The sequence below is a fragment of the Myxocyprinus asiaticus genome, chromosome 39, assembly GCF_019703515.2.
Source record: "Myxocyprinus asiaticus isolate MX2 ecotype Aquarium Trade chromosome 39, UBuf_Myxa_2, whole genome shotgun sequence".
Classification (NCBI taxonomy): Eukaryota; Metazoa; Chordata; class Actinopteri; order Cypriniformes; family Catostomidae; genus Myxocyprinus; species Myxocyprinus asiaticus.
In genome coordinates, this window is record NC_059382.1 from 37,234,116 (window position 1) to 37,257,361 (window position 23,246).

The 23,246-nt window shown below is 39.2% G+C and overlaps 1 protein-coding gene across 2 annotated transcripts; it reads left to right on the forward strand.

Moving 5' to 3' along the window:
* The first annotated feature begins 2,245 nt into the window (after nt 1-2,245).
* Nucleotides 2,246-22,010, forward strand: rinl (Ras and Rab interactor-like). Of its 2 annotated transcripts, XM_051678523.1 has the most exons (8): nt 2,246-2,293; nt 4,412-4,484; nt 5,538-5,638; nt 7,535-7,727; nt 8,355-8,966; nt 15,433-15,750; nt 18,556-18,687; nt 20,581-22,010. In XM_051678523.1, the coding sequence occupies exons 3-8, from the start codon at nt 5,579-5,581 to the stop codon at nt 21,018-21,020; spliced, it is 1,755 nt and encodes a 584-aa protein (XP_051534483.1). In that variant the 5' UTR covers nt 2,246-2,293; nt 4,412-4,484; nt 5,538-5,578; the 3' UTR covers nt 21,021-22,010. The 2 variants fall into 2 exon arrangements, with proteins under 2 accessions (XP_051534483.1, XP_051534482.1); XM_051678522.1 differs by lacking the exon at nt 2,246-2,293 and having other exon boundaries at nt 4,345-4,484.
* Nucleotides 22,011-23,246: the final 1,236 nt, after the last annotated feature.

Genomic DNA, 23,246 nt, shown 5'->3' on the forward strand with positions numbered 1-23,246 from the left:
CCCCTGTGTCATTCTACAATAGTCAGTCTTACAGTTATCCTACAGTCACTGTGCTTCTGGTTTTTCTGATACAATCCTGTCTATTTATGAATTTAGATAACACCTTTGTGTGAAGCCGTCTGCTCATATACTGTAAACACCACATAATAAGCATCACAGGCACTCTATGTGTGTAGTAGATGACAGAGAGCAGAGTGTGCATTCACTTTGAAGCATGCAGAACATGCAGACTATATATTTATTTAATTAAATCACAGCCTTTTGCAATTTAACAATCACATTGAGTCATGTAGCAACCTGCTATTCTGGAGGTCTTCAAAAACATAAAAACTGGAAAGGCTTCACTAAGTTTTCCACCAAAATATAAGGTTCATTTAAACTGGAAAAGACACAGTATCTTACATCTGTGATGCTTTTTTGTGCAGCACTTTATTTGACAAAAATAACTCCCATGTCTCAATGTTATGTTGAAAATGAATAATTCTATTTTCATTTGATTCAAGTTTTAATTTATTAATTTAGACACCCTTTTGATGATAAAATGTAATTAAACTGTTGAATATGGAATTCAGAAAAAATAAAACAGAAAACACAGAATTTGTATAAAAATAAATAAATAAATAAATAAATAAAGCATTTCATAGGGCCCTAAATGCTAACATGCAGAGATGCTTTAGTTCATGAAAAAGAACTGCCCCTTACAATGGCAAAAGGATCCTTATTAATAGACAGCCTTTACTTATTTGTAGGATGTGAAATGTAAGATTTTTGACCGTTTTTAACAATGTGAGAGCTAAAAATTTGTTTATAGTGATTATTTAATAAAATAGGAATTCTGTGAAAATTGTCAATTTTTGATCATTTTGTAACTTATATTTGAACTGCAACATAACAGAAAAAAAACAAACAAAAAAAAAAACAGGTATCAGTATATCGCCGAGTTCCAACATTTGTAAAGTAATGTTGTTTTTTTGACACTCCAAAAAATGCAGGATAACCCCCCCAAAATATATCAGATTCTGCGCTATTTTTAGGTTGCTAATTAAAATAAGCAAATTTGTGACAGGTCAGATTTTCCTGTTTCCATTGAAGCACACAAAATTCTCTTTGGAATATTCTTAAATAATGCTGGAATAACATGGATCATCAGGTTTTGCACAAATTTGAGGAGTCCATGCCAGTGCATGCTTTCATTAAAAGTGTGAATACCAGTTCAAATACTTCTGAAAAGTCTTAAATTCATGTTGTTATTTTTTCAATTCAAATTTTCAGTCAAATTGTTATGCTGATAATATAATTTGTAATGAAAAAATATCTTTGAAAAAATGGAGCAATAAGGATTTTCACATGTGGCGTAACAGTAACTGTTTTTACAATAAATAAAAACTTAACCAAACTGTATTTTAGCAGTACTGTTTAAGACAGCCCTAGAACAAACTGTAAATGTAACTTCTTAACTGTGTTGAAAAAAAAAAAAAAAAAACTGCTGTTGTGTCACAGACAATTGCAGAAGTATAGTTAGATAAGGGAAGAGTGCAAGAAAGATGACTGTAAGAGTGACTCTGATAAAGAGAGGCAGAGAAAGTGTTTTTTTTTTTTTTTTAAAGGGCCATGATAATTTAAGGTAAGAACGATTCTACAGTTTGTGAAAGTGTAGATTCTGCTGCCCTGAGGGAATGCAAACATCTTCATAATTTATTTTAATAAATAATTACGATTATAAAGCATTATGGAATTGTCTTTGTTCAGTGCTTTTGCTGGTAAATGCTGTATCCTGTTCAACATTTCTTAAAAAACGTAATATAATAATTATTACAATTATTTTTACATTATTATCCCCCAGTTTATCAGACATAATATCAATCTTGATCAATATATCCAATGTTTTACTGAAGAGTCAGCAAATATAGAAAGTCACAGCAACTATTTGAAAATTATTTTTGAAGATTCACATTAGGGAAAAGCAATGAAACAAACAGGATGAGATGCCATACGTATTGTTTTAGCATTTCCTTCAAGTCAAAACTGGTTGTATCACACACTAAAATAAATGCTGATGTAATGAATTTATAAAAATATGACAATAACATATCATCTCTGTATGATATATATATAAAAAATGCCAAAAACCCTTTCATTTTTACACACATCACTGCAAACTGATGAAAATGTGCCTTTACGCAGATCTTCTTGGTGGTCCAGGGGTCTTCCTCACAAGACTAGCTGCTGTGCATGTCTGTTGAGTGAGATGGTGAGCCAGTCAAAGACTTCCCCATCTTTGCCACTGGAGCAGGTACTGAAAAGCCATTTCATCATGATGTTAGCCTGTGGGGAAAAAGTCACAAATTAGATCTCTTTAACATCCCACTTGTTTCTTATTATTAAATAGAGACTTTTGTTTCAGTTTTCTGCTTCTCTGAATTTCTCATGAGAAAAAGACCCCAGTAAACTCACATGTGATTGGTAACCAAGAATCTTTATTTTAGTTTATTTTAAAAAGCCAGAAGCGAATGATGTTCATGACTTTCTGTTCCATTAAATATTCTTTAAGATAGATTTTTCTGCCAACGCAGACAGAACACTGTACTAAAATCCATTGTATCCAGCACTACCATTCAGGCTAAACACTGTAAAATAACTACTACATTTGCAGTGCATAACATAAGGGCCAGAGTAGTCCAATTCCTGAAAAAAATACTTTATGAGTTGATTCTTTTGATTCAACACCGCCAAATATACAGCTTGGCCGGAGTAGTCAGCTTCACAAACAAATGAGTCGGTTCTTTTTGAATCTACAGCGGAAATCATACAGTGCTACCACTGTTGTCCGATTGCCGAACGAATGACTCTTATGAGTCAGTTTATTCATTCTACAACGCAAAACATACAGCGTGACCAGTGTTGTCTGATTCCCGAACAAATTACTCTAATGAGTCAGTTCTTTTGATTCTACACCGCAGAAAATACAGAGTGACCAATGTAGTCTGATTACTGAACAAATGACTCTTATGGTTCAGTTCTTTTGATTCTACACCGCAAAACATGCAGCGCGACCAGTGCAGTCTGATTCCTGAACAAATGACTCTTGCGAGTCGTTTATTTTTGATCTACAGCACAAAACATACAGTACGACCAATGTAGTCTGATTCCCGAACAAATTACTCTCACGAACATGTTTTTTGTAATCTATAGCCAAAAAAATACAGAGTGGCTGGAGTAGTCAGATTTGCAACACACACAAAAAAAAAAGACTCTTATGAGTCGGTTCTTTTTTAATCTACAGCATGAAATATACAGCATGACCAATGTATCATGATTCCCAAATGATTGACTCTTATGAATCCGTTCTTTTGATTCTACACCACAAAACATACAGCGCTAGAGATGGAAACTCGAGTCTGCAAAAAAAATTAATCGCGACTCGACTCGGACTTGTAAACAAATGACTTGAGAATTGACTTGAACTCGAGATCAGAGACTCATAAAAAACACAAGTCATTAACATGTTTAAATGTTTTCATATCCCTTGAACAGGAAGAATGACCGGGATAGAGTGAAGAGGCGCTGCTCACTCTCCCTGTAAGAGCTGTCTGACTCATTCCTGCAGATCGGTTCTTTCTTTAGTAGGTACGGCTGATTCAAAAGAACCAACACAAATGAACGACTCGTTCATTAATTGAAATCTTTGCTTCGAAACGACGGCATCATCTAAACGCCCTTTATCATAACTGTGGAGTCACATATCTGAACAATGACTCTTATGAGTCCGTTCTTTTGATTCTATATAGTGAAACATACAGCACTACCTCCTAGACGAATGACTCTTATCAGCTAGTACTTTTTAGTGAATATCTTAAAAAAATATCTTTCAAGTGATTTTTTTATTTTATTTTTTTGTGACCCAAGAATTGTCCACGGTCACGTCTAGAATTCAAAAATGACACGCCGCATTCAGTTATTGCACACGTTAGAAGCAATGCCCTTTTGCCATCAATAATGCTTCTGCACTATTATTTAAGTGAAGACACAAGCTTTCGATGGACGGGAAGATAATCAGTGAATGACAACAATTTTGGTCTTTTCCCCACAAAAATCACTTGTCATATGGACTACTATCATTATAATTCTGTAGTGCTTTTTGTTCATTTTGGTGCTTGATAGATTTGGTCACTATGAAATGTCATTGCATGGCAGGAGTTGCCTAATGATTCTTCAAAAATTCCTCTCCACAATGTCAATAAATTGTGCACAAAGGTTTGTACTCTATTTGTGCATGCACTTAAGTGCACACCATGAACCCTGCAGTCTTCTTCCTGTTTCCTTATTACATGTGTGTGTTTTCCTGACCAGTCTGTTCAGTTTCTCTGTATGAGTCTGACTCACTAGTTGTCTTGTATTCTTTCCTTCACAGCTGTTCAGCTGAAAGCATCTCCTCTGGCGTTCCCGGCTCTCTTTCAGCTGCTGCATTTCTACACTCTGAGCAGGTGGGCATGAGTTATTTTTATTTAGCAGCTATTGATAAAGAACCTATTTTTGGAAACATTGAGCACCCATTTCCAACAGTAGATAATAACTGATAGTCGAGAAGGAGAAAAGAGTTAGCCTTTTTATATTTAATTGTTTTCCTTTCAAAACAGTTATAGTACAGTACAATGGTGGCATTAGATACTTTGATTTATTACACAGTTCTCTGTAATACTTGATTCTGACTGCAGAATCGCATTCAGCTGTCAAATATTTTTGTATGATGACTGTATAATTGACCATTGTCCCACACAACTGATTTCCTACATAACTCTACTACTTTCATATCTCTCATGTTGTATCAATCTATGGTCTCAAATCGATATTTCGTGACTATTCATTTATTTGGTGAGTAGCCATGTAATAAGTGGGATAATGTACAGTCAGCCAGTCATTATCACAACTCCAGGGTGAAACAAGACTGCATGAAGGGGTTTATTTTGCAATAATTACCGAATGGAAGCACATTAACCCTTTACATGTACAGTGGTGTTGAATGATTACCATATTCATATGCCATACAGTTTACATACAGTTGTACCCCTGTTCAATTAAACTTATTTGAATAGTGCTTTTCACAATGCACATTTTTACAAAGCAGCTTTATAAAGAATAGTGCCTTACAAACCTCCACTGAGTAAGCCAAAGTCAACAGTGGCAAGGAAATGTTTAAGTAGATGAGGAAGAGGTACTTTTGTGGTACTCCAAGGTACTAGGTACTATTGTGTGTTGTAGTACATTTTTGTTTGTGCTGTTTCACTGTGTTACGCAAAATGTTAGGTTTCAGTTAAATATGTTTTTCAGTTGTTATTTATCTACACATCTTTCTCTCAGGGATGTGTTAACTGTTTGTTTACTGGTTGCTTCATGGGTTTACAACCTTAACAGTTTACCAGACCATATCGTCAGTCCACCTGGTCCAAGTCAGTACCTGGCCTGTCATTCCCTATTCTCTGTTCCATGCTGTTAATCAAACTGTCATTCTCAAGGGTTTGTGTGTGCGTGTCTTTCAGAAGCTTGGCTGTGTTCTTCTTCAGATCCACAGATCAGCAGTATGACTCCGGGAACACCAGGCTTAGTAGAAATGCCAAAAACTGTCATGTGCACTATACAGGTGATACTGACCTTTTAATGTCTGTTGTCGCTGCTTTAATTGACTTATATTTTAACAAATTTTTAATTATACATTTTAATTTTAATAATGCATTTTATTTTCTGTATGAATTTTGTGTCCACTCTGTGGAAATTTCACAGAGAAAACTGAAACTCACATATGTTCATATGTCCAACAACACTTTTAGCTTTGGCCACTGGGGGGCAGTGATTCAAATTTTGATAAGCACAGACCGATTTCAGCAGCAGAATTTTCAATCTACTGTCTCTGAATTCACAGCCTTTGCGCAACCTTGTTATGCATGTCACAGATTTAAAGACCCTGTGAAATAAAAAAATCTGAGTTTTGTAGCCTATCCATGTCTGTTAGCTTTGAGGTCATCTGTATGCTAGTTTACTTCTAAAAGTTGACAAAATAATGTTTTAGCAGATATACACATTTAATATCTTTCTCTTCTGGGAAAATAGACCAAAAATATTGATGCTTTAACTGATAATCTCCTCACTTGTCCAATAAAATACTGTCTACAATGGAAATGTCACTAATGCTACAATAATCAGCAGACAGTATCTCAAATACACAAAATTGGAAGCTATCAATTTGACAGCCTGCCATTTGAACACATTAATGCTCCCGATGATGGTAGAGTGCTTCTTCATCAGAACTGCCAGCCTTGGATCTTGACTAGATTATGACCAACCTCCAAAATCGAATGCAGGTTCATTTACTTCTTCATCACTCTCTGATTCTTACAGGTCTGCAGGTGGTGCCTTGGTGGCAAATCATTTTCATGACATTGCTTCCATGACACAAGCTGTCAAGTGTGGTTTTGCCACATTGTGATGTACACCAAAGGCTATTGGCTTTTATAAAAACAGGGCAAGCCTTTCGATATGTCCCACATCAACTTCCTATTTGAATAAGAAATTTGTCAACACAGGAATGAAGATTGTGTTTGTCAATTCATTACTTGAATTGCTATTAAAAGCAGCTCTTGTATTATTAGGGGCCCAAGCAATGACGCTGCATGACTAATGGACCTATACCTTTTGAACACAAAGTCCAAACTTTATGAAGTTGGTACACATCCAAACATTCTGAGGATGCATGCCCACAAGGGGTGCTACAAATATAAAACATAACTTTGCAACCACAAGATTGAGGAAGTTGAGATTTTGCAAGCATTCTCTTAGGTGCAAGTGCTAACATATTCTAAAATTATTAACGGGACAAAGAAACAAAAATGACCACCAACTGCCAATCAATATTCAGTAGCCAGTAATTTAACTTGTGCACTTCTTTGGTATATATGTGTAGGGTGTCAACAAGAGGCTCTGCACCAATTTGTTTTTTCTTTCTGAGAATTGACCAATAGAAAATGGTCAAGGAATAATGAATACTTTTACATTTATGTTTATATCTCAGAAACCTTTTGAGCTATAAGCTAAATTCCTCTGAGAGTGCCAATATAGAGGTAGCATTTAGAAATGTGTAAAACCTATGTTTTTGGAGGCACACCTGACAAAAAGTTATCAAATGCATTTTGATTCCTCAATTTGTTTGGTGAATCAAATTACTTTATAGGAGTTTGGGTGTGGCCCATAATGACGTATTGACCTGTATATTGGGAGTGCAATGTTCATCCACCAATTTACAGTTCTAGGGGCACTATAACTTAAGAAAATCACCAAACCTGTGCAACTGTGGTCAAGGAAGTTTACATTTCCAATAAAACAACTGTATCCATAGGATGTATTCTTCAGATTTGGTTATTGTGTTCATTTTCTGCACTTTTCATATTTGCTAGGACCCCAATAATTGCCGCTTGTGGTTATATTCTGTATTGTTGGAGTCACCTATGGAAAATATTATCTTTTTGTTTCTCTTTGTTGGTAGCTTACAGGGGCCAGTGGTGCACTGTGTTTCATCAATCCTTTGTACCTCCATGAGCATGGTGATGATTGGCTGACTCATTCTTCAACCAGCCCACATCTTGCCAATCATCCAGTCAGCTTGAGACAAGAGAGGCGATTAAGCAGTACAAGAGCATGGGATGGGAGGGGACTAAAACAGAGGCCAACTTCCCTAGGTAAGGAGAACTCTACAGTTTTGACTGTGACAGAGGCAGTGGTCACCAGTTTTTTGTTCGCTTTGGCTATGTGTGATTTCAAGGATCCAACAATTATGTTTAAAATACTGTAATAGATTCTACAAATAAAGTTGAGGCAATTGTAATTATAAAAGTATGTGGACACCCCCTTCAAATGAAAGGATTTGCTATTTCAGCTAGAACCATTACTAACAGATGCATAAGATAAATGCAATCTCCTTAGACAAATATTTTCATCAGAATAGGGTGTAACACCAGTAAAATAGTTTACTTAGTCTGGTGTGAAAAAAAAGGTGTTCATCCCCATTGAACACCTTGGGGATGAATTGGAACGGCAACTGCTATGCCCTACAGCTATGCCCTATCACCCAACATCAGTGCCTGACCTCACTGATGCTCTTGAATCTGAATGGGAGAAAATCCCTGCATCCAATTCCAACATCTAGTGGAAAGCCTTCCCAGAAGAGTGGAAGCTGTTATGGCAGCAATGGGAGGACCACCTCCCTATTAATGCCTATGGTTTTGAAATAAGATATTTGTAGAGTTTGGGTGTCCATACACTTATGGCCATGTAATGTAAGTTTATCTCTTTGTTTCTTCTCAAAGGGTCATTTGAGAAGTGTCCAGTGTCTCTAGCTTCCCCAGGTGGAGTTGTGCTTCGCAGGGGAAGTGATTCCAGCCAGCAAGACCCTCTCAAAAGGGCAAGTGTATACTCCATCCACAGTCCTCTTCCACAGTCACCACATCGTGTGTCATGGATAGAGGACAAGATATGGCTGAAGGCACCACCTCCTACCTTTCAGCTTCACCCACCCTGCTTAGAGCTGGACTCCCTGTCAGTTAGTAGTATAGACGAGGAGCCTGAACCAGCCATATGCCCTTTCCCATCCCAACATTCGCCCCGCCTCCCTTTGGCAGATAAGGTGAAGAACCGACTCTCGGCAGTGGGTCAGGCTCTGGGCAGACTCATATCACCACAGCGACGACTGAGTAAACGTGTTCAGGAGATGGCAGAACGTAAGGGTGGGGTTTTTGCAGAGGCCATCAGGGGATATATAGAGCAAACTCTTGCAGGTGGGACAACTCCTGGGGTGACCTGCACTGAGATGCTACAGGAAGTGCGTTCATCTCTAACTGCTCTAAGAGAAACCCTGTTCGATTACCCAGAGATCCAAAGCATCACAGACAGCCTTGGAGACACATCTGATTTTGAACTGGGTATGAATTGGAGATACACAATTTTGGGAGTAGTACAATACATGTAACACATGATATGTATTCAGATTACAGTTTTTTGGAAGTGTCAAGTAAAGGAACACATTGCTTGCCTTACACCAGTGCTGTGTCCGAAATCGAGTACTGTCAGAGTATGCACTGCATTTCATGAAAAACGTACATCTCTGCCATAAAAAAAGTTTTTTAGGTATGCAGGTGAGAAGTATGAAAACATTCCATTGTCTTGTGACCCAAATATATAATGTAGTAACAACCGCAAAAATATTTCACTTTGGTTTTGTTAAACAAGCTCAATTTAACCACAAGGAACAACTTTCTTTGCATATACAGAACTTACAGTTGAAATGAGCTGAGTTTTCTCAGCTCTGGTGAACGATTATCGTCTGTGTACAGTCGAATGCGACGGTGCACGCATACAGTGGCGGTTGGCGCATGCACACTATGAGTGTTATAAGACCATGGACTATTTCTCTTCTGGAGTTTAGACCCATAATGATGTCTTTATATTCCTTCAGACCCAAGTTATACAAATGCAGGTACTGTATCTCCTGACCTCAAACACGAGCTCTTGATGAAAAAATGCACTGTTGTTGTTTTTAACTTTGTCTCCTGTTATTTACCCGCGATTACATCTTCTAGTTCATGACAGCAACGGTTCAAATGTGAGTATTGCCACCTTGTGGGCCCGGCAATTCATGCAAATATTTCCAGGTGCATGTGCGGTCTGCACGTTCAAAGATGTAAGATTAGAAAAATCATGCTATACGCATTCAATGCTCAAACATTCTGCTGATGACCAGATTTGATGACGCTCAGCGTTCGCATCAGACCAAGGTATACTTTGGGCTTAAAGGGTTAGTTCACCCAAAACATTAAAATTCTCTCATCATTTATTCACCCTCATGCCATCCCAGATGTGTATGACTTTCTTTCTTCAGCAGAACATAAAATGAAAATTTTTAGAAGAATATCTCAGCTCTGTAGGTCCATACAATGCAAGTGAATGGGTGGAAAAATTTTGAAGCTCCAAAATCCACATAAGGGAAACATGTAAAGGACTCCAGATGACTCTATTGGTTAAATCCATATCTTCTGAAGCGATATAATGGGTGTGGGTGAGAAACAGATCAATATTTAAGCCCTTTTTCCTTCACTTTCTCCTTCTTGTGTTTTTGGTGATTCACATTCTTCATGCTTATCGCCCCCTACTGGGCAGGGAGGAGAATTTCTTTAAAAAAATGTCTTAAATATTGATCTGTTTTTCACCCTCACCTATCATATAGTGTCTGAACACATGGATTTAACCACTGGAGTCATATAGATTACTTTTATGCTCCCTTTATGTGGATTTTGGAGCTTCAAAATTTAGCCACCCATTCACTTGCATTGTATGGACCTACAGAGCTGAAATATTCTTTTAAAAATCATAATTTGTGTTCTGCAGAAGAAAGAAAGTCATACACATCTGGGATGCCAGGAGGGTGAGTAAATCATGAGAGAATTTTTATTTTTGGGTGAACTATCCTTTTAAGTGTTTTTAATCTTTCCTTCTTTGCAATACATGCATACAATTTCAGAATACTTTTACTTTGCATCTTTCTTAATTATTTAATATTTATAATTATTTAATTTTTCAAACAACATGTTGTCTTTACAATATCACATAGTAAAGGGTCTTAATATACTATATGCACTGTAAATATATAGCTGTCTTTATATTTTAGAAAGGGTGTCCTTCGCATGGGGATCATGATTTTTGGGGGTCCTTTGCATTAAAAGTAAAAAAAATTATAATAATAATAAATAATAAATAATAATAATAAAAAATAAAAAAAACTGGCCAGTGGGTAATGCTTTCTTTAAGAATTGTTTTTAAAACAAGTGTTTCTTTATCAAATAAGTGCATTATTTTGTATTCTATATATTTACAAATCAAATACAATTACTGTATTAAATACAATTATTGTATTACAATTGACAATTATAAAACTCGCCTTTTCCCGTAACATTATCACGTGGGCCTAGACAGTGCACCTGAGGTTTATCAGGTCAAATGTGGCAAAAGTCTTTTAAGCAACTCATAACACAACACAAGTACTTATAAGTACTATATAGCGGATGTTTAGCTCTATTCTTCTACAGTCAGTTTTCTATTTTAGGTCAACTTGTATCATGGCAGAGCAACAATTTTAAAAGAATCTTACTAAACAAGTTAGGTAAGTTAGTTAAACTGTCGACACGTTTATTCACATCCGGTTTAATGGCACAGGCATTTGAATGTAATTCAAATTATCCCCTGAGGACTAATGATTCTTGCCACATAGGGTTGCCACCCTTCCCATATAGTATGGGATCATCCCATATTAAAAGATGAAATGCTGTGTCCCTTTAGGATTCATATGGGACACGTTTTCTCCTGCATTTTTGTACACATTGTTTAACGCATACACTAGATCTTTACAGTGGAGTACGTTTCTGGAAATAAAAAAAAGAAAACCAAACTTTTAACCAACACATAGCACTGCTGTTCTGGAAAGAGAGAGCCTTGGCCAACAATGATCAAAAGATAAAAAGTGAGATAAGAGATAAAAAGTAAATGTTTAAAAAAAAAAAAAAGTAAAGAAAAAGTCACAATGAAACACATTTACAGTAGTTACTTGTTTTAGAAGCAGTGCAATAACCCATTACTTAAAAGTTGTAACGTTGCTGCTGCTGGCAATGACAAAGACGATGACATAGGAAACCAGGTTCAGTTTATTTACAGAAGTGAAATCCAAAAAACCCGTAAATCCACACGTGAAAAATACATGAACTTGACATAAAGTAGACTTGACATGGCATGAACTATAAAACAAAGTTACAATCACAATACGTGACAAGAGAAAATGGAAAACATGTGGGCTTATATACTAGACATGGGAGAACACATGACAAAAACATGAACATGGTCGCCGAGCCAGCGTCCCACGCCATGGCTGCCGAGCCAGCGTCCAACGTCATGGCCGCCTAGCCAGCGTCCCACGTCATGGCCGCCGAGCCAGCATCCCACGTCATGGCCGCCGAACCAGCACCATCTTTTGCTCCTGATCCTGTGCCTGCATCATGCCACATCACAGCAATGCCTCAGCCTGCTCCATGCCACACCACAGCAATGCCCGAGCCTGCTCCATGCCACGCCACAGCAATGCCCGAGCCTGCTCCATGCCACGCCACAGCAACGCCCAAGCCTGCTCCATGCCACGTCACAGCCACGCCCAAGCCTGCTCCATGCCACGTCACAGCCACGCCTGAGTCTGTTCCACGCCATATCATGGCCACTTCTGAGCAGTTGGACCTGGAGTTCCCGCCCTTGTACCCACCCTTAGTTCTCCTGAGCAGGCAAGGGGAACTTTCAACCTTCCGACCCAGCCTGGACCTTCTGAGCCCTGGACTCCGCCTTGGCCTGTTGGTCCCTCAACATTGCCTCAGCTCTGCGTTCCCCCGGCTCCAATGCGGTCCTTCAGCCCCTCGTCCCTCTGGCTCCTCCTTGGTCTGTTGGTCACCTGGCTCCGCCTTGGCTCTCCGATTCTCTGGCTGCACCTCGTCCCCACGATCCGTCAGCTCCACCGGGGACCTCTTTCCCTACGGCTCCGCCTTAGTCCTCAGTCCCACCGGCTCCGCCTCAGTCTTCTGATCCCCCAGCCCCGCCTTGCTCCTCCGAGCCTCCAGCACCACCTTGGTCCTCCCTGCCATCGGCTTCACCCTGGCCCTTCGAGTCTTCGGCTACTCTCCGGGCACCACAGCTCCGCTTTCCATGGCTCCGCCCCTCAAGTCTCTCACAACCCCACCTTCCACAGCTCCACCCCTCGAGCCTCTCAGGGCCCCACCTTCCATTGATTCTGCCCTGGTCCCATGCCCCACGCCCTGTCATGTCATGTCATGGCATGGCATGAACTATCCAACAAAGTTACAATCACAATACCTGACAAGGGACAATGGAAAACATGAGGGCTTAAATACTAGACATGGGAGAACACATGACAAAAATGACCAATGAACAGACAGAACTGATAACAAGATAACAAGACAATGAACCAATGAAAACAAGACAGATGAGCCTGGAGGGAAACATGAAATCACATGACAAGGGAACCACATGACATGAAACAGGAACTAAACTTTTCAAAACAAAAGACATGAAAAACTTGAATCAACAAAATACACATGACATATCCCCCCCACAAAGGGGCGGCTCCTGATGCCCCAACACATGAACAAAACACAAAAAACATACATAGTTCCAAAGTTCTGTAAGGAGCTGGGGGGGGGTGGGTCTTGAGGTGTGGGGCGTGGCCTGGCGAGACAGGGCGTGGGGCATGGGACCAGGGCAGAATCAATGGAAGGTGGGGCCCTGAGAGGCTCGAGGCATGGAGCTGTGGAAGGTGGGGTTGTGAGAGACTTGAGGGGCGGAGCCATGGAAAGCAGAGCCGTGGTGCCCGGAGAGTAGACGAAGTCTCGAAGGGCCAGGGTGAAGCAGATGGCAGGGAGGACCAAGGTGGTGCTGGAGGCTCGGAGGAGCAAGGCGGGGCTGGGGGATCAGAAGACTGAGGCGGAGCCGGTGGGACTGAGGACTAAGGTGGAGCCGTAGGGAAAGAGGTCCCCGGTGGAGCTGACGGATCGTGGGGACGAGGTGCAGCCAGAGAATCGGAGAGCCAAGGCGGAGCCAGGTGACCAACAGACCAAGGAGGAGCCAGAGGGACGAGGGGCTGAAGGACCGCATTGGAGCCAGGGGATCGCAGAGCTGAGGCAATGTCGAGGGACCGACAGGCCAAGGCGGAGCCAGGTGACCAACAGACCAAGGAGGAGCCAGAGGGACGAGGGGCTGAAGGACCGCATTGGAGCCGGGGGAACGCAGAGCTGAGGCAATGTCGAGGGACCGACAGGCCAAGGCGGAGTCCAGGGCTCAGAAGGTCCAGGCTGGGTCGGAAGGTTAAAAGTTCCCCTCGCCTGCTCAGGAGAACTAAGGGTGGGTACAAGGGCGGGAACTCCAGGTCCAACTGCTCAGAAGTGGCCATGACATGGCATGGAACAGACTCAGGCGTGGCTGTGACGTGGCATGGAGCAGGCTCGGGCGTGGCTGTGATGTGGCATGGAGCAGGCTCGGGCGTGGCTGTGACGTGGCATGGAGCAGGCTCGGGCGTGGCTGTGACGTGGCATGGAGCAGGCTTGGGCGTGGCTGTGACGTGGCATGGAGCAGGCTCGGGCGTGGCTGTGACGTGGCATGGAGCAGGCTTGGGCGTTGCTGTGGCGTGGCATGGAGCAGGCTCGGGCGTTGCTGTGGCTTGGCATGGAGCAGGCTCGGGCGTTGCTGTGGTGTGGCATGGAGCAGGTTGAGGCATTGCTGTGATGTGGCATGGTGCAGGCACAGGATCAGGAGCAAAAGATGGTGCTGGCTCGGCGGCCATGACGTGGGACGCTGGCTCGGCGGCCATGATGTGGGACGCTGGCTAGGCGGCCATGACGTTGGACGCTGGCTCGGCGGCCATGGCGTGGGACGCTGGCTCGGCGACCATGGCGTGGGACTCTGGCTCGGCATCTGCCTCCCCCACAGTGAATGTGGAACCAATAATCTGCAGGATGAGGTCGATATAGTGAGCCAAGCTGTGGGTACTCTGACCGCCTGGCATCAGAGAAGAGATGGGCTCATTAAGTCCAAATCAGAAGCAGTCCTTGAGGGCCACCTCATTAAAGTCCAGCCGGCAGGCCAGATCGCAGAAGTCCTCTATATAATCCTCCAGGGGACAACTCCCCTGACGTAGGCGAAGAAGCCAAACTGCTGGGTTCATTATGGGCGGTCAGGTATTCTGTAACGTTGCTGCTGCTGGCAATGACAAAGACGATGATGTAGGAACCCAGGTGCAGTTTATTTACAGTAGTGAAATCCAAAAAACCTGTAAATCCACACGTGAACAAAATATGAACATGAACTTGACTTTAACTTGACTTAAACTAGACTTGACTTAAACTAGACTTGACATGGCATGAACTATCCAACAAAGTTACAATCACAATACCTGACAAGGGACAATGGAAAACATGAGGGCTTAAATACTAGACATGGGAGAACACATGACAAAAATGACCAATAAACAGACAGAACTGATAACAAGACAACAAGACAATGAACCAATGAAAACAAGACACATGAACCTGGAGGGAAACATGAAATCACATGACAAGGGAACCACATGACATGGAACAGGAACTATACTTTTCAAAATAAAAGACATGAAAAACATGAATCAACAAAATACACATGACAAAAGTAATGTTCCTCAACAATGGAAATACTACTAAAAACAGGGAATCTCATACAGTAACAGATCTCTACTATGAGATCTCTTTCTTAGATTCTCTCCTCTACCAAAACCTCCTTTATTCAGAGATTTTCTTATCTCCCTGTCCTCAGATGTTATGTTGGAGGTCGCCCTACATAAAGTAGCTCTGAAGCCAGTTTACGCTCATCTGTACATGTGTCTGAAGACAGCACACAGGGATGATGGCACTCTGCAGCGTTTAGAGGCCAACATGAGCATGCTGGAGAAGCGCAGCCTGGAGGAACTGGAAGGTGCAGCTGGTGCTGGGGTACCTGATGCTGTCATGATGGAGAAGATCCAGCAACACTGGACCATGATGCATAAGACCTACTCACCTAGTAAAAAAGTTTACATCCTGCTCAAAGTCTGCAAGAATATCTACCATAGCATGAAGGCTAATTCTAAACCTGGTGAGTGAAGTACAGACACGATTCTCTCACTGCTGATGTGTGTGCGGCACTCTCTTTAACATAAAAACAACATAACGCCATTGTTTTCCAAAGAATTCAGTACTTGAGAACGTTTTTGAATTGCTCAGTTTTCAGTGGAGAAAAATGCCATTCTAAGCCACATCCAGTGTTCACATTTATTGGGGGGGGGTTGGTGGGCCCTGGTGTTTCATCAAAACTAGAATACTAGAAACATAAAACTATATATATATTTTTTTAATGTTTATGCTGACACAACGCGACATTCGATTTTTTTACGGCGGAAAATTCTTTTCTGAAGGAACTTACAGACGGTGACTGAGTGACACTGGCAGAGTGGATCCTATTTTTCACCTCTCAATAATGGTAAAATACAATTCTTCTTTGACATATTATTATAAGTACACCTAGATTACAACATTAAATCATCTTTTATCTTAAAACTAAACCATCGCTAGAGGTTAATTAATATTATGCACATTTAATATGCACAGTTTTGCCTGTATTTATCTAACATTCAAAGGTGTGATTGTGTGATTATGACGCTGCTCATAACTGCTGGTCTAGGGCCCGTTTCCCAACCACAAGTCTAAACTTTAATGCTTCATTTTTGCTTTCTTCACTCTTACTATCACAGCAGCATCTCTCCCCCACTTTAATAAGAGTAAAGTTGTGATGCAGTGACATGATCAGAGAGAAAAAAATACATTTTTTATAATAAACCATAGTGGTATTTTCATGCGTCCAAAGATATGGCAGAAAATTGTGAAATACTAGGATCAGCAATATAAACTGAATAACAAAGACAGTAGGCCTAATACCCATCTCTGTATTTTTTATGCGTCCAAAGAGCAAACTGTGCTAGGAAAAAAATGACAAACATTGGTCCATTTTATGGTGAAAATGTCCATTCTGTTTTTCTTTTGTTTTTTAATTTAAAAACAATTATAGGGGTAAATCCCCAGAATCCCCAAATAATAATTAATATCTGTTCTCAGTCGCAAGGCCTCCTAACATTCCATGTGTTAAAATATGTAAAATATTGTAATATATATATTGTACATTAAATATGTAAATATTTGAAGCTGTATTGGGGTGTCCCCTAACTTTCAGAACTGTATATTGGAATAGAAGGTGATAGAGAATTTTTTTTTTCTAGTGTTGTACCTAGACGAACGATTTAAGACCAAAGGTAGAGAGACAGAGCAAACAGAGCCTGTATTATAAGCTTTTGAAATTGAACATAAAGGACAATTTGACTCTTAAGGACAACGTAGGGACTTTTTGTAGCTTTGTGTATAAATACATGAAATTTAAAAACCTCTGTGGAGGACATCATAAAGTTTCAGGCTGAAAACTTAAAGTTAAGTTGATGTAAATCAGTGTTAAATATTCAAAAGCATCAAATTGACCCATAAAACCAAGGAAGGGTTCAATTAAAAAAAATTGTCTATCATTGAGCCTGACATCTTACTCTTGTCCTACAACTCATTTAAATATCAAAATGACTCATTTTAATAAATAAATCAAATTATTCTTTGAGATTTTGGTAGGAATTCCCGTAGTGATTCTATGGGAGTTATGCGTGCGTCTGACGTAATTATTCAGTTTAATCGGAGTAGACTGTCCCATGCTTTGGCTGCTACGAGCATAAAAGTTCAGTGTTAGAGATCCCCTCAAGAGCTCGGACACAATTCGAACACTGGCCACATCCACACACTAATCCTTTTTCATTTGAGAACGTTTTCAGCCACCTAACATCATCGTTTTCTGAAGAATGCAGTATTGGCGAATGTTTTTGAAACGCTCCATTTTCAGCACCGTTCAAGTATAGATGAGAGGCGTAAACAGCAAAATCAAGGCATGTCCAAACAACAACATATTAATGTAGCCCTAGTGTGGATGAGAGGCATAAAAGTAGCGAGATCAATGCGTTTCCAACAAAAATGTATAAGTGAGGATGGAGCCACAGTATGTATACTGCATTCGATTGATAATAAATTATTGAAAATATTGTTTACTATACAAAATCATGGTAAAACATAAGATAAAATGTTTAAAAACACTTACTTGAAGAGTTAATTACTTGAAGGTATTATGATGTCATTTTGAAAGTTTATATGAAATTTATTAAATAGTTTATTATTTTAAAGGGACAAAATATGATGCTGTTAACTGTCACAGTCTGTCTCCCTCGTGTTTCCTAGGACTCTTATTTTGAAGTGTTTCCCCCGGACTACGTTACCCAGTATGCACTGCCCTCATCACTGCCCTCTGTTCCTTATTGTTCTCACCTGTTTTCCATTCCCTCATTAGCTTTTGTTTGTATAAATACCCTTTAGTTTTTGCATTCTTTTGTTAGTTCTTGTTTGTTGTTGTTTTGAGTTCCCATTTGTTGTTTCACTGTCATCATTTTTTATTAAAGCCTGCAAATAGATCCTACATTTCCTGTCTCATCTCAGCAAATACTTGTGACATTAACAGGGTTAATGCATAACCTAGGGCCACAGCTTCAATGGGCTGAATGAAAACGTGCTAACATTTATCAATCCAATCAAGTAATGAGTTATTAAGTATGAGTAGGGGTTAACATTATTCCTGCTCATTTGCATTCAAGGCATTTAAAACATGTTTAGCCTTAACTATGTTTTAATTTGCACCTGTGTCATCATTTGTGTGTGTACTAGAAAGCAGATTTGGCTCTTTTAACTGTTATATGTCAGGTGTTTCATTTAATTAATGTGTGAGTCAGAAAGCAGATTTGACTCTGTTGATTGCTTTTGTCAGGTGTGGTTTTCGGGGCAGATGACTTCCTGCCGTGCCTGACGTGGGTGTTGCTGCGTAGCGATGTGGCTACACTACAGGTTGACATTGACTACATGATGGAGCTGCTGGACCCCACACAACTACAAGGAGAGGGTAGGGAGTACAGACACACACATACAAAAACGTTTTGCATAAATGGAAATCAATATGACCACTTATTTTGGGGGCACTAGTGGATTTAGATGAAAAAATTATTTTGAGATCTGTACAATTTACGGTCTCTGACACCCAGAATAATTTGAAATCAGTACAAAAACAATGGCACCTTTGGTGATTGGATACCTAATGATGCTGCTTTGCAGATGTACTGTACATTTCTGAAATCCAAAAACTGAATATAGGTATTACACTAACTAAAGAGCCACGTGTGCCACTTATTCTTAATAGTAGTGTATTTTTGGACTCTATTTTTGGAGATTTTGACATTATTGTTTTTTATTTGAATAAATAAAGGTACATTTCTAATTTCAATATTATTTGTATCTGGAGTGGTCTTATAACTCCAGATGTGTTCTTAATAAGCCCACTATGCTTTTAAAAATGTAAACCCTTCACATTTAACTAAGAAAAACACCTCAGTTTTGATTTAGATATTTAGATTTAGACCTTAAACATCATAAACAGGAAACTGAAATATTGAATTTCTGAATCTGAAGGTCCTTATAAACTTTTTTTTTTTTTTTTTTTTTTGCCTATTCATTTTTTCCCTGCAGTGAAAATAGATTCAGTATGTAGCGTTGATAATGAATTCAGTTTAATATGAGGTTCAATGGGTTATTTGCTTAGTGGGCTTATTAGGAAAAATAGGGGTCAGTGGAAAATAAACCTAAACAATTTAAAGTAGAGTCAAGGTAAACACATATTGTAATATTTTTTCATTAACAAACATGCTCTACATTGTAAAATACAGTGTTTTTTATTCTTGTTGTTTAAACAAATAAAATAATTATTCTGCTTTTCAAAGGCACTGTTCCTTATAAGCCCACATGACAAGAAAGTTATATTTCTGGATTATAATTACAGACAGTGCACAATCTTGTTTGAGCTCAAGAAGCTTCTTAAATCTTTTCATTTAATGTGATTATCATTTTTTTATATATATATTCATTTATTTTCTTTTAATGCATCTATCTTTGTGAGCATCACTCAGGCAGTGTCCCGCACGAGCTCCAGATACTCATGAAATCCATCTTTTCAGATACAAATATCAAGTATTACTTGATTGATTAATCTCTTAATTAAAATTTTTTTATCATTCCTCTCCTGGTTTGTTCATCTGACTCTGGAAAAATTGCCTTTTTTAAGGTCAACAAAAAGAGTGAAGTTTTGGAGCAACTTCCGAAATGGCCGCCGAAGAGTGGCAGCACATGTTCCCAAATAACTCAAGAGTGAAACATTTGATTGGCTCCTCATAAAAAGTAAAATGTTACCAACAAATGTGTGCATTTCCTCAGCAACAGCATTTATATTTCTTTTGCTTTGTCTTTTTTATATTTCAAAATAAAACAGTAAGTGGGCTTATATGGTACGTGGGCTTAATTGGGTCACTTCCCCTGTATTTAAAAAAAAAAAAAAAAACCTTGCTTTGTGGGGCCCCCTGGTGGTTTGGGGACCCTTAGCAGCCTCTTTTAATGCTTCTAGCTAGAAATGGCCCCTTTGAACAAGAAAAACCAAAATTTGCTACAGTACTTACTGGTCGGTGGCATTAGGGTTAGGGACATTCTCATTTTATGGCATTTGATTGGACAAAAACTATGTAGTGCAAGCTGAGTCATCAATATTTTTGGTTTGCTTTCCTGGAAGAGAGACAAATTTTAAATGCTTAAATCTGCTTAAAGTGAATTTTAGGAGTACACTAGCATAAAAAAAATTAAAAAAAAAACGCTAACACACATGGCCACATAACTCATTTTTATTTCATGGCATCTCTAAAATGGATTCCTCTCTCTCTCTCTCTCTCTCTCTCTCTCTCTCTCTCTCGCTCAGGTGGGTACTACCTTACATCTCTCTACGCTGCCCTTTTTTACATCAGCAGTTTCAGGCCTCGTTTAGCGAAGCGGCAACTCAGTGCAGAAGCACAGAGGTCTCTCAGCCAGTGGCATCGCAGACGTACTCTCCACTGCAACCAATCAAGGCACGCCAAAAATCGCAGAACCATACGGAGGCATGGGCCAGCAGAGGCAGACTGTGCCGATTCACTGGAAGGGAATTCTTTGCATGAGAGCGCAGATTCCAGCACACCAGTCACCTCTAGAGTGCAGGAAACACTGCTGGGTTTGGAGGAAGAGTTAGAGGTTGTAAAGGAGGAAAAAGCTGCCAGCTCAGATGGGGAACAAATACAGTTACTAGAGACGCTCTACCATACCACACCTAAAACAGAGGATGATGGGAGAGGTGCTGGAGTGAGCTGGAAAATGAAACCGTAAATCCGGAGAGAATTAACAAATGTTATCAAAGAACTTACCTCTGGACTTAATTATTGAGTTTTGCATGGGCAAGCATCACTCACATTTTCTAGTCTTGCATACTAATATTAATGTTTTAAAACTGATTTCAGATCATGCATACAAAGGCACAGTACTCTGCCATAATTAGTGTGTACTATACAGCCGCTGTCATCTTCATTGTGACCACTAGGGGGTACTGTTGTACATGTTTTTTCATTTATTAATTACCAAGAATGTCATTCCAAAAGTGTTCTAATACTGTTGTTGTAGATTTGTTTTGGAATATATATATATATATATATATATATATGTGTGTGTATATATATATATATATATATATATATATATATATATATATATATATATATATATGTGTGTATATATATATATATATATATATATTCCAAATGTCCACAGTGTATTGTAATTTAAATGCTGGAGGTTTTTTTGTTTTTTTTTCCGCCAGGTGAATAAAGATGAAAAAAAGTTTTAAAGAAATGTATATATTTTGTAACTGAACTTTGGAGGGTGAATATATATTATTGCATTTTTTATGATAAATATTTTGTGCTAATGTTTTCAATTGAAATATTCAAAGCTTAAAGGGTTATTTCACCCAAAAAATGAAAATTGTCTCATTAACTCACCCTCATTTCAGATGTGTGTGATTTTAGAAAAATATCTCAGCTCTGTAGGTCAGTTCAATGAATTTTCATTTTTGGGTGAACTTTCCCTTTAAATATATAACCATAAGAAATTGCATACCCAAAAAAATACATGCACTGTAATGTGTGTGTTTTTATTGAACAGGTAGCACTAGCTTGCACTTTCTGTACACATTAGTCAGCTTGGACTTGATATTATCATGTGAAAGAGAAAAATAAGAGGATTGCATGTAATTCACTTGCTTTCTTTACACTGCCTCTGAATTTTTTCAATTAAATTTTTTACTCATTGTTATGCTGATAATTTGTGGTTATGATTTTTATTATTATTATTATTAAATTATAAAAATGCAAAGTAGAAGCATTTTTATTAGTGAGGTCAGACTTTTGGACCCCACTGTACTGAATGTATGAAACAATGGTATGCGCTTTGAGGTTAAACATGCATGATCATGTTCTTTTTCCTCATGTAGTGGCATAATGCATACAGCACAGGGCATGAATTAGATATCTGGCCTTTGCTTTGAGTGTCTGAATACACAGATGGTTGAAGCCTGAGGCGTGTTGATGTAAGGGACAGTCTCTAACACAGAGACACACATTGGATCACATCTGATTTGCGATGCTTTGATTGGCAGCTCTGTTAATACTAAGCTCTAATGAAGTTGCTGCTAATGGAGATAAATAGAAGCACCAGTGGCAAAATGCTCCCCAACACTTTCAACCCAATTATTCTCTACATTAATCCAACGGATAGATCATTAACAATCTGCCTGGATTTCTCCCTCTCTTTCTCTTTCACACACACTTTCACACTTCTCTTCAGTCTCAGATCCAGATGTACCACTGAATTTTTGTCCCCTGTTTTGGATTTGTATAATTTCAGCAGCTCATGACAGTTGTAAATTATAATTGGAACAGTGATCTGGAGCTAGCAGCTTGAATGTGTAGCAAAGTAGCAAGGTATATACTATCATTCAGTACCATGGTAAAGTAGTGGTCAACCAATAAGGGTTTGGTGGCTGATGGCTGACAATGCCAACAGTGTTGGGAAGTAACTAACCAAAGTAGCAACGCTACAAACGTAACTACATTTTTCAGTAGCATTACAGTAGCTCAGCTATTTTCCATAACGAGCTACATTTTCCAACGAGTAGCACTGTAGTGTCCCAAAGTGCTACATTTGTCACATTGTATTTGCGAACGAGCATTGGAGTTGAGGGAAAAATCAAACGTTCTCACCTAATCCGTCTTCTATCTCATGTGGTGCTGGTTATTTAAGTGAATAAGTTCTTTTGGACAGCTAATGTAAATTAATCATTTAAAATAAATTTAGCGAGAGGGAAATCCAATTCATTTTCTTGAGTCAGTTCGTTTGGGCAGTTCATGTAAATGAACTAGTTCCCTTAATTGATTGACTAATTCACTTTGGCCCCTGCACAGCCTCAAAGGGACATTGTTGAAGCAAAATAGCTTAGTTAATTGCTGCTGTTTATCACTATTATTCAACTCAGTTATATAAAATAGGGCTTTTTTTTTT